Source organism: Entelurus aequoreus, linkage group LG22 (genome assembly GCF_033978785.1).
Source record: "Entelurus aequoreus isolate RoL-2023_Sb linkage group LG22, RoL_Eaeq_v1.1, whole genome shotgun sequence".
NCBI classification, from domain to species: Eukaryota; Metazoa; Chordata; class Actinopteri; order Syngnathiformes; family Syngnathidae; genus Entelurus; species Entelurus aequoreus.
Genome location: NC_084752.1, coordinates 15503032 through 15515998, shown reverse-complemented (window position 1 = coordinate 15515998; position 12967 = coordinate 15503032). Strand labels below are relative to the sequence as shown.

At 39.2% G+C, this 12967-nt stretch overlaps 1 protein-coding gene across 1 annotated transcript in view; it reads right to left on the bottom strand.

Moving 5' to 3' along the window:
* wbp1lb (WW domain binding protein 1-like b) overlaps positions 1-10960 on the bottom strand; it is a 34456-nt gene extending 23496 nt beyond the window's left edge. Inside the window, exon 1 of the mRNA XM_062032443.1 lies at positions 10613-10960. Within this exon, the coding sequence (XP_061888427.1) occupies positions 10613-10699 (87 nt within the window). The 5' untranslated portion in view covers positions 10700-10960. The remainder of the gene's footprint in view (positions 1-10612) is intronic.
* Between the last annotated feature and the right edge of the window lie 2007 nt (positions 10961-12967).

Sequence of the window (12967 nt, the reverse complement as noted above, 5' to 3'; positions counted from 1 at the left end):
ACACACCTCTTCATATGTATTGCATCAGAAAAAGCTAAATGCCAGTTAATACACAATGTACAATATCTCATTATTGGCCTTGTTGTAAGAAAATGCCCCCTTGACTGCACTTTGGACATACCTGGTTTACAGCACTATTTTTTTTAGGAAAATGCAAGGTCAACATTAGGGCTGCAACTAACGATTAATTTGATAATCGATTAATCTGTCGATTATTACTTCGATTAATAATCGGATAAAAGAGAAACTACATTTCTATCCTTTCCAGTATTTTATTGAAAAAAACAGCATACTGGCGACATACTTATTTTGATTATTGTTTCTCAGCTGTTTGTACATGTTGCAGTTTATACATAAAGGTGTATACATTTTTTAAAAAAAAAGTAAATTAAAAAAATTGCCTTTGCGCATGCGTATAGCATAGATCCAAGGAATCGATGACTAAATTAATCGCCAACTATTTTTATAATCGATCAGCCCTAGTCAACAGTAACATTTTGAACAGTGTGAGTTATAATTACATTGTTAGTAAATGACAATTCTTTATTGGCTACAGTAACATTAATTATTCCAGCTCGAAGCACCGATCCCCAGATCTACTGAACAATGCACACAAATTGCCTTATTGTGTTCGTGCTTATATAATACTGTACATATGCCTGATAAAGTATTTGTGGTGTAACACTTAAACTGTGACGAAATGTAGGAGAGATGTATCTGGACAAACTGGATTCCACCATCCATCATCCGTCAGGCAACAGTGTACTCGCTGTATTATTAAACTCTGTAAACCCTCCAAATTACAGGCTGTTGAAAACGAGGAGACAACAAGGACAGTACCAAAGTCCCTGCCATCGAATACTGTTGCTTAATGAAAGTGGATCAAGTTAGGTAATCCCTGACTTGATTACACATTCATAGTGGACCCACTTAGTTAAAGCTTTCATTTATTATGCTGTATAAAAGGTGCTTTTATAGTCAAGGTTATTTTCAACTTCAAGGGGAACTGCCCTTTTTTTTTGTAATTTTGTCTATGATCGTTTACAATTATAAAAGGCATGACGAATTGATTTTTTTTTTAAAAATGCATTCTAAATATTAAAAGGATTCGATCAAAAGTCCGCTTACAACAGAACCTGTGGAAGTTGTTTAATTTTGTCAATAGAGCCCTTAAAAAAAACATCCAAACACCTCCATTATGGTTTTATACAGTATACATGATGTAAGTACTGTAATTTCCGGACTATAAGCCGCACCAGCAAAATTTAGGGGAAAATACAGATTGCTCCTTATATAAGCCGTACCCGACTATAAGCCGCAGGGTTTTGATGTGTAATTACCGTAGTATATAGGGGTTCCTGCTACCACGGAGGGGATTGTCGGGACAGAGATGACTGTTTGGAAACGCAAAGCGTCCCATTTATTAACAATAAATCTTTCAATCATTCAATCAAACTTTCACATCTTTGACATGGCGAACAGCATTCGTGCAGAGTACAAATAATACAACGGTGCAAAGTAATACAAAGTGCTCGCCTGTACGTTATCAAAATAACCAGCCTACCGGTATATGAAAAGTCAGTCTTTAATCATTGTGTTATCGTCTTCCTCCTGCGTACTAAAACCACCGAAATCCTCTTCGTCGGTGTCGGAGAAGAACAGGCCGTAAATAAGCCGCACCCTTGTATAAGCCGCAGGGACCAGAACGAGGGGAAAAAGTAGCGTCTTATAGTCCGGAAACTACGGTATATATGTAATGTATTAAAGGGCACATTTATAACATTTAATATTAAAGTGTTTTGACCATCTTAAGAATATGCGGTGCAATCATTTAAAAAACGCATCACGGCGTTTGGTTTTTTTCTTTTCCATCACTAATTTCTTCTGCTGACTGCAGACTTTGAGAGCCACCAAACATGATAAAACATCACTTACTGTACAAAGTATGCTGCCATTAGGATGCCGACTGCTGGGATGTTCATATATTCCCATTTACATGAAAAATGTCCCATAATCCTTGCAAAAATACGGTGTGTGGGGTGGGGGGGAACAAACGCTTTTCGTGTCGTTCGACAGTTCCAGGTCCTAAATGGCGGTCAAACTTGTCAGATTATAGTCTCAGCCATCTACTTTCCAGGTGAGAGGCATGATTTATGATCTACAAAAAACTTAAGAGAGCAGGGAAGCGAGGAAACAGCAGACCCCTCAATGATGGCTTTTTTTTGTTTTTTTTGTCATAAAAAAATACAATCATGTGTGCGTACGGACTGCAGACTGTATTGATCTATATTGATATATAACGTAGGAACCAGAAATATTACTAACAGAAAGAAACAACCCTTTTGTGCGAATGAGTGTGAATGGGGGAGGGAGGTTTTTTGGGTTGGTGCACTAATTGTAAGTGTAACTTGTGTTTTTTATGTTGATTTAATAAAAAATAAAAAATAAAAGTTATTTTCATTTTTTTCTTGTGCGGCAATCGATCCACGGACCGGTGGTTGGGGACCACTGCACTAGGGCACTATTTATTTTTGGACAAATACAACAATAATATCGAACAGTGGCCTTGATACTATGTTATCGTATCTTCAGATTTTGATATCGATACATCCCTAATCCGTATAAGACTAAAAATTATCATCTTTGCAAAGTATCAGAATACAGCTGTTGTAATAGATCTCATCATGTGTACCTAATGTTTCCTGAAACTATCTGTAAATATCGTTCAGTTACCTAATTAAGCTGTCAAAGTTAAAAAGGTAACACTGACGTATGTTATTAAATCACAAAATATTGTATTTATCACGTGTAATTGCAGATTAATCACACGACTTCTTTTGACCGTGCATGCTACTTTCCTCTAGTGGATGGTTACCAGAAAAGGGTTGTTATACGGTCAGTGATTAGGTCAATACATATGTCAGCAGATTCTGACTGGAGGGCTCGCTGGCAAATGTTTCTTCAAACACACACACTGACTGGACTTTAGATTCAATTGTTACCAAGTTTTGAACAACTACAGTAAATGATGAGCATTTAGAAAAAAACGACAGTTTATTGCTTATGTCAAAATATTGGTGTCTGTTTTAAAATGAATTTAAATCGTGCAAGCAAGTAATAACCTGTGAATAATCTAAGTACAAACGTGTGAATAATGTGATTTAAACAACGTATCGCTTGACAGCACTACAAGCGTTAAAACAAGCTTGACAGTAAAATGTAGCCAGAGGCATTAATATCACTTGGTGCTTATTTCACAATAGGGTTCTTTGGCAAAAATAATAAGATAATAAAAAATAAAAAATATATATATTTATTTTTATTTCTTGTGCGGCCCGGTACCAATCGATCCACGGAACGGTACCGGGCCGCGGCCCAGTGGTTGGGGACCACTGACTTAAGGTATCAAAACTATGACACCTGTGAAGTGAAAACCATTTCAGGTGACTGCCTCTTGAAGCTCATCGAGAGAATGCCAAGAGTGTGCAAAGGAGTAATCAGAGCCAAGGGTGGCTATTTCGAAGAAACTACAATATAAAACATGTTTTCAGTTATTTCACCTTTTTTTGTAACATACATAACTCCACGTGTTCATTCATAGTTTTGATGCCTTCAGTGACAATCAACAATGTAAATAGTCATGAAAATAAAGAAAACCCATTGAATTAGAAGGTGAGTCCTTTTGGCCTTTACTGTATCTTTAGATGGTAAATCCTAACACACATGGATTAGATCCAGCTTCAATAAAACTGTCCGCGAGTGCCGTGGCTGCTTACTGACTTAACTTTTAATAACACACCGCCCCTGGTGTTTTTAGCAAAGAATTACACGTCACACACTCAAACCAGACAAAGGGCTTAAACGAGCAGATCAGCACAGTGACTTTGCAGGAGCATAATTCATGTTTTAGCCTGATGGTTTTAACACTGTACAGCCAATAGAATAGACTCACCATGAAAACCTACTGAAAAAAACCCCACCTGGAATCAGGTGTTTATCAATCAGAGGGCTTGATAAAACGTTGGATAAATATACATATTTTTGGTCTGTAAAAAACGGAAGTTACAAAGCAAGGTTGGTCGACTGAACAAAGGCAATCGCGCTCTGGTAATCTGACAAAACAGGGAGGTAATCACTGAGCATTGGGAGGGACACCGGAACAGCCAACAGTATCAAGTTTGGTTGCACCATCTCGCTGTTGGTTTGTTACATGATTTTTTCCAAAATGACCGTAGTCCTCCGCCGAGTTTACCTCTTTTCAACCCTTGTCCGTTCTCTATTCGGGTATACGGAAACAACAGGTAGGAACTAAAGGGCAGGGCTGTAAAAATAAAATAAATAACAAATGTGCTACTTTAAAATAATAGCAATGTGGTCCAATAATAGTTAAATAATTACAGCATAACAAATTCATTTCCATACTTAAATAAGAACAACAGACCAAACTAAATGTTGCATAGCCGTACCTTCCTGGAACTAAACCTGCAAAAAATATTTCTTCTCAGGTTTCTCTCTGTTTTCATTTTCACACTATGTACTTTTTCGTTACACTTTATTATGCGTTTCTTACATATCCCTTATGTTTGCATTTTAGGTTTAAGAGGTTATTGTTAAGTCTTTAAAGTGATTTTAGAATTTTGTTTGTGTGTTGACATTTCCTTTCTGCCTTGATAGCTGAGTGGATTACAATCAGAGGAAAGTTACATTTGAAATAAAAATGTGTACAATAAATACATGTTTCCCTTTGTCCTTATTTTTAATAAGTCATAAAAAATATAACAAAATAACGATAGGCAGATATAAAACACTTTGCATGAAAAGCTGAGTGAAGAAACAAAAGACAGCTATAAGACTTATAAAGGTGATATGTTGCACAAACCCCAAAACCAGTGAAGTTAGCATGTTGTGCAAATGGTAAATAAAAACAGAATACAATGATTTGCAAATCCTTTGCAACCTATATTCAATTGAATAGACTGCAAAGACAAGATATTGCAAATATTAGCTCATTTGGAATTTGATGCCTGCAACATGTTTCAAAAAAGCAGGCACAAGTGGCAAAAAAGACTGAGAAAGTTGAGGAATGCTCATCAAACACTTATTTGGAACATCCCACAGGTGAACAGGCTAATTGGGAACAGGTGTGTGCCATGATTGGGTATAAAAGCAGCTTCCAAGAAATGTTCAGTCATTCACAAACAAGGATGGTGTGAGGGTCACCACTTTGTGAACAAATGCTTGAGCAAATTGTCAAACAGTTTAAGAACAACATTTCTCAACGAGCCATTGCAAGGAATTTAGGGATTTCACCATCTACGGTCCGTAACATCATCAAAAGGGTCAGAGAATCTGGAGAAATAACTGCACGTAAGCGATGATATTACGTACCTTCGATCCCTCAGGCAGTACTGCATCAAAAAGCGACAACAGTGTGTAAAGGATATCACCACGTGGGCTCAGGAACACTTCAGAAAACCACTGTCAGTAACTACAGTTTGTCGTCACATCTGTAAGTGCAAGTTAAAACTCTACTATGCAAAGCGAAAGCCATTTATCAACAACAACCAGAAATGCCGCCGCTGGGCCTGAGCTCATCTAAGATGGACTGATGCAAAGTGTAAAAGTGTTCTGTGGTCTGACGAGTCCACATTTCAAATTGTTTTTGGAAACTGTGGACGACGTGTCCTCTGGACCAAAGAGGAAAAGAACTATCCGGATTGTTATAGGCGCAAAGTTGAAAAGCCAGCATCTGTGATGGTATGGGGGTGTATTAGTGCCCAAGGCATGGGTAACTTAGTTAAAGTTCAAGTTCAAGTTTCAAGTTTATTCACAATACCATAGAACAATTACAATAGTAGTGAATATCATTTAAAGATATTGGTAAGTGAAAAGGTCCCCCAAATAAGCTAGAAGAAGCATTTGATAGGGGGTCCAGAGGACAGTATATACATAGAATGATGAAAAATGGTAGCAAGCACAACAACAAAAAAACAACAACAACACTATATGAAAAACACAAGATAATAATACTAAAGCACGCATACACATACACACATACATTCATTCGACCATGCAAAACCCAACAGTAGTCAACCCCACATGAGGCATTAGAGATAGGTGGTTAATAGGTAAGTTTTCAGTTTCTTTTTGAAGTTGGAGAATGGATAGAGCATCTTGAGGCTCTCATTAAGCCGGTTCCAAATCTTAGGTCCCCTGCATATAACACTTCGATCGGTACAAGCCAGTAGACGATGTTTACCTGATATCAGATCTAAGTTACGAGTGTTGTGGGCATGCTGGGGATGGTAGATAGGAACCAAGCTACAGAGCCTAAGATTCAGCCTGTGGATGACTTCATAGGTTAAACAAGCATTTTGATAAATATTGAACTCTGTCAGTCTTAAAAGATGATAATTATGAAATAGATGTCAAGTGGGGGCATTAAACTTGGACCATGACAGGGCCCGTATGATTTTCTTTTGCATGGATTGTAATTTGTGAAGGTAGGTAGGGAAGGTGTTACACCAGATGACATTACAGTAGTTTAGATGTGGTTCAAAAAGAGTTTTATATAGGGTAAGTAGAGCATACAGAGAAAGATAATGACGAAGGTGAAAGAACAGGCCAACATATTTGGATAATTGGATAACTTACACATCTGTGAAGGCACCATTAATGCTGAAAGGTTCATACAGGTTTTGGAGCAACATATGTTGCAATCCAAGCAACGTTATCATGGATGCCCCTGCTTATTTCAGCAAGACAATGCCAAGCCACGTGTTACAACTGCACGGCTTCATAGTAAGAGTGCAGGTACTAGACTGGCCTGCCTGTAGTCCAGACCTGTTTGCCATGGAAAATGTGTGGCGCATTATGAAGCGGTAAATACCACAACGGAGACCCCGGACTGTTGAACAACTTAAGCTGTACATTAAGCAAGAATGGGAAAAAAATTCAACTGAAAAGCTTCAAAAATTGGTCTCCTCAGTTCCCAAACGTTTACTGAGTGTTGTTAAAAAGGAAAGGCCATGTAACAAAGTGGTAAAAAGGCCCCTGTGCCAACTTTTTTCAATGTGTTTCTGCCATTAAATTCTAAGTTGATGATTATTTGCAAAAAAAAATTCAGTTTCTCAGTTCGAACATTAAGTATCTTGTCTTTGCAGTTTATTCAATTGAATATAAGTTGAAAAGGATTTGCAAATCACTGTATTCTGTTATTATTTACGGATTACACAATGTGCCAACTTCACTGGTTTTGGGTTTCCTGTTAAACAGCAATATGGACCACAACACCCTCAACATGTATGTTTTCCGAAAAGTAGATGTGCCTTTGGAAGATCCATTTTTAATAAGTGGCGGAATGACGGACACAAGAAAGCTAGTAAAAGTTGATGATCATCTATGACGGTGCTGACTAATTATAGTAATGAGGCTGATAAAATATAGATGATATTGTGTCACGTACTGTAAACAAATAATGTCAAATTGGTTTACGGCTGAGCTGTTTCATGACTACCACTGAAAAGGACGATAAATTCACACTCACTAACCGATAAAACTTGTGCACGACAAGACAACTTGCAGGATATCCTAATTTGGCTGTGTGTGCACATGATGATAAACAAATATGGATACTGCACGTGATACAACAGGTGATGAACAAAAATAACTGTTGTCCTTTTGCCTGTGGATGCCCACAAACACTTGACTTGGACTGTGGACAATAAGGATTACTAACATTTTGGAGAACTTCAAACTCTTCTGATGACAAGTCAAGGCCAACAAAGAAAGGTTAAAATTTGCCAAAAAAAAGATATATTTCACATTATGAAGAGAACTTCAATAAAAACAGTTTTTTTAGCAGAACTCGAGTGCTAACTTGACCGATACATTCCATTATGCTGACATGAAGTTGTAACATTTAGACTGTGAAAGGCCATGTAACACAGTGGTAAAAATGCCCCTTTGCCAACTTTTTTGCAATGTGTTGCTGCCATTAAATTCTAAGTCAATGATTATTTGCAAAAAAAATTTAAGTTTCTCAGTTTGAACATTAAATATCTTGTCTTTGCAGTCTATTCAATTGAATATAAGTTGAAAAAAGAATTTGCAAATCATTGTTTTCTGTTTTTATTTACGTGCCAATTTAACTGGTTTTGGGTTTTCTACAATCTGCCTGTTAAATAGCAATATGGAACACAACACCCTCACGATTATGTTTCCCGATCAGTAGATGTGCCTCTGGAAGATCCATTTTTAATAAGGGGCGGAATGACGGACACAAGAAAGCTAGTAAAAGTTGATGATCATCTATGATGGTGGTAACTAATTATAGTAATGAGGCTGATAGACCGATAAAATACATATGATATTGTGTCACATACCGTAAACAGATAATGTCAAATCTGTCAAGGACCATGGAAGGCGGCCTGAGCTGTGTTTCATGACTACCACTAAAACTCATGAACCAATAAAACATGTGCACGACAAGACAACTTGCAGGATATCCTAATTTGGCTGTGTGTGCACATGATAATAAACAAATATGGATACTTTTCATTGTCAATATAGACTACTGAGTTACATTTTTTTAATGATTTCTGCTGGTGTTGTGCCTCTGGATTTTTTCAATGAAAAAAATGTGCCTTGGCTAAAAAAAGGTTGAAAATAGGTGATTTAGACAACATTGGGCATTAAGAATGATGTAATATTCACAGCGCATGTTTAATGTTATACAACACACATCTGCATAGACTAAAATAGGAGTTCACAAGCACGTCTAAAAAAACAAAAACTTTTAGGGAATGTACACAACTTCTGCATCAACACATCTATGCGTGTACACTCAAAAATAAAAGTTAATGCGACTTTCCTGAGGCCATTGAAATACCACAACACTGGATATTGTTCAGACAAGTTCAATTTAAGAACTTGCACACAAAGCAACACTGGAGGTGACTAGGACTGCGTACTAGGTCGGCAACGCCGGCGGACGGAGGGGGTCTTAAATGACCATTGTGTGTATGTGGACAAGGATAAGGTTAGGTGGGATTTACCCTGGATAACCTTAACCGGCTTAGTGTAGAAAGGGCCATAGTAGTTATGGCTGTCTACAGGGGGCCGCTTGTATAATCGCCTCATCATATTATTACACAATTACCATGCATTTGCCTATTTAGATTTTTGTACATCCAAATTGGTGGAGAACTTGCTTTGAAATCATAAGTCACATTTTTAATGTTACACAACAAACATTTGCATGGACTAAAATAGGAGTGCACAATATTGACAAGCACGTCTAAAAAAATCAAAACCTTCGGGGAAGGTAAACGACTTCTGCGTCATTCGTATATACGTGGACACTCAAAAATAAAGTTACATCGACTTTCCTGAGGCAAAAAGCAACAAAACAACACCATAGCAAGGCCCTGAGTCCTCGAGGCTTCCTATGCTAGGTGAGTTAGCTCACGCTACTAGAGAGCGTACATTCTTCTTTTCGACAGGACAGTGTCTCTTAAAGCTATCCAATCATTAACGCCATTATAAGATTTGATTAATGTATGATGGCTCAGGTGTGATTCACTACAATATGACCCCAGAGCACACTGGATTCCAGTTCATTGAAATACCACAACACTGGATATTGTTCAGATAAGTTCAATTTAAGAACTTGCACACAAAGCAACATTGGAGGTGACTCTATCTGTGTTGGCCCTGCGATGAGGTGGTGACTTGTCCAGGGTGTATCCCGCCTTCCGCCCGATTGTAGCTGAGATAGGCTCCAGCGCCCCCCGCGACCCCGAAGGGAATAAGCGGTAGAAAATGGATGGATGGATGGATAGGACTGCGTACTAGGTCGGCAACGCCAGCGGACAGAGGGGGTCTTAAACGACCATTGTGTGTATGTGGACAAGGATATGGTTAGGTGGGATTTACCCTGGATAACCTTAACCGGCTTAGTGTAGAATCAATCAATTAATCAATCAATGTTTATTTATATAGCCCTAAATCACACGTGTCTCAGAAGTGGCCATAGTAGTTATGGCTGTCTACAGCTACAGGGGGCCGCTTGTATAATCGCCTCATCATATTATTACACAATTGCTATTTAGATTTTTGTACATCCAAATTGGTGGAGAACTTGCTTTGAAATCATAAGTCACATTTTTAATGTTACACAACAAACATTTGCATGGACTAAAATAAGAGTGCACAATATTGACAAGCACGTGTAAAAAAAAAAAAACCTTAGGGGAAGGTAAACGACTTCTGCATCAACACGTGTATACGTAGACACTCAAAAATAAAGTTACATCGACTTTCCTGAGGCAAAAAGCAACAAAACAACACCATAGCAAGGCCCTGAGTCCTCCGATGCTAGGTGAGTTAGCTAGCGCTACTAGAGAGCGTACATTCTTCTTTTCGACAGGACAGTGTCTCTTAAAGCTATCCTAACATTAACAACATTATACATTATGTGTCCAGCTATCTTTACGTCTGACGAAGGAGTGAATGTTTATATCGCCAGCATGCTAACAGTAAGTTAGCCAGGTAACTCTCAGCTAGCATGCTAGCATCCCTGTCAAAGACCGACGTGTTTACGGCAGCTTACCCTTTCCGCGGTGGCGGCCGTGGGGGTGACAGGCGCCGCGTTGTGCAAAAACAATCCCATTTTAAGAGCCACACACGCACCTCTCATTCCTCCCGAAAAAAGTTGCGACAACTACGGGAAAAAACATCCACTTCACATTCGAACACCCTCCACTAATTCCCCGGCGCGGAAGGGCGGCTGAGTGCGCTCACTCCCCGGCATGGTGGTGCAGTGGATAAGGCACACGGAGGGAGCAACTAGTGAAGCTCCGCTTCTTCAGCTGTTGCACAATCTGTTCCTTCCGCGTGAGGGCTGGGCCTGCGTCTGCTGGGTGTGGCGTGGTCGCCTCCACCCGGTCCACGTGCGCAACGTGAATGGCTCGCAGCTGCGTGGATGGCTTACCGGTTTCACGGACTCAAGCGCCATTGGACAGCGCAGCGTGGGCCGACCAATCACACATCAATGCGTCTTTTCCGCATGATCTGAAGCAGGGCTGACAATTTATATAGTAGTTATGGCCAGTGTTGGGTTAGTTACTGAAAACCAGTAACTAGTTACAGTTACTAGTTACTTTATTTCAACAGTAACTCAGTTACTAACTCAGTTACTTATTGATTGATTGAGACTTTTATTAGTAGGTTGCACAGTGAACAGGGGCGGATTAAGAAATTTTGGCCCCCTGGGCCTGACATGGTCTTGGCCCCTCAACCCCCCGCGCGTGTGGGCGCACACACACGCACGCACTATGCAAGAAATACTGTATACTGTGAACAGACATGCACACTGTACTGTACAGAAGAGTGCACATACTGCACACACACTATTAGGTATACCACACAGACACTGACAAGCACAGGTTTCACACAGCTACTTTAACAACTGGCTACTGCTGAATTGGTTGAATCATAAGCATCAGAAGCATTTGGTTCAGTGTCTACACTTGTAGTGGTCTCAGGATCTTGGGAGCTACATGCTAGCTCAGGTGCATTGCTAACCTTAGCTGAATTTGCAGTAGCATTTATAGAATTGCTTTCAGCAGATGTCTTTGTACTGAAGAAGCTGGAGATATTTGGAACACTCTCAAGTAAAACTGATTCCTTTTTTTTCTTTTCTTGCTGAATTTTTTTTCTAGCTCCTCCACTTAAACGTTTATGATCCATATTTCCCTTCTTTCTTTGCACATTGGCTCTTTGCCTATCACAACAGATAAACCAACTATGTGTGTGTGTGTGTGTGTGTGTGTGTGTGTGTGTGTGTGTGTGTGTGTGTGTGTGTGTGTGTGTGTGAGTTTGTTTGTGTGTTTATGATCGGTGCTGCTTCCTTCAAGTGTGTGAGGTGATTTAGAAAACTAGCAACCCAGCATCAACACTCCAAAGCAGAGAATAACAGCTTACTAGCATAGACAATTGAGAGCAGAGAATCAACTGATTCGTCTGATAGACAGCAGGAGAGCAGAGTGGTCAGTGATGATCGAATCAAGAAAATGTCTAAATGGCAAGGGAACAGACTGATTTGTACTGAGGAGAAAGAGAGAGAGAGCCAATTACAGTGAAATATATTCCAAAAGAGCCAAGTGACTAGCTGAAGGCAGGGACAAATGCCTTGGAGTGACCAACAAGAGTGCAAAGTACCAAATGGCAAAATGTGGAAAGACCAACAGGCAGATCTGCTTTTACCTCTTATCTTCACAACCAAAAAGTTGCTAAATGATGTTTTCAGTCGCTAGCCAGGTATGGCCAAAAGACGCGAAATCTAGCGGCAAAGTCGGTCAATCACACTGACAGTGAAACAAATATTTTGAAAAGATAATAATTGTACACCTTTGTGCACTTTAGTCTTCTATCTAAATATTTTCACAAAGGACACCAAGGCAGCTTGCTAGCTATGATGGGAGCAACAATGTCTGATAGACAGCAGGAGAGCAGAGTGGTCAGTGATGATCCAATCAAGAAAATGTCTAAATGGCAAGGGAACAGACTGATTTGTACTGAGGAGAAAGAGAGAGCCAAGTACAGTTAAATATATTCCAGAGCCAAGTGACTAACTGAAGGCAAAGACAACAGCCAGATACCTTAGCAGAGACCAACAAGAATTCAAAGTACCTAATAGCAAGATGGCGAGACCAACACAATAAATTGTATTAGGATTTAATTTATTAACGTTAATCTTAACAGCCAAAAAGTTGCTGAATAATGTTTGTAGTCGCTAGCCAGGTATGCCCAAAACAAGAGTCGCTAAACCTAGCAGCAAAGTTGCTTAATTGCAACACACTCTAGGATTCAGGGGAATTAAGGATAATAAAGATATTAATTGTACAACTTTTTGTACTTTTTTTCTAGTTTTTTGAGTCGCCAGCCATGTATGGCCAAAAGTCGC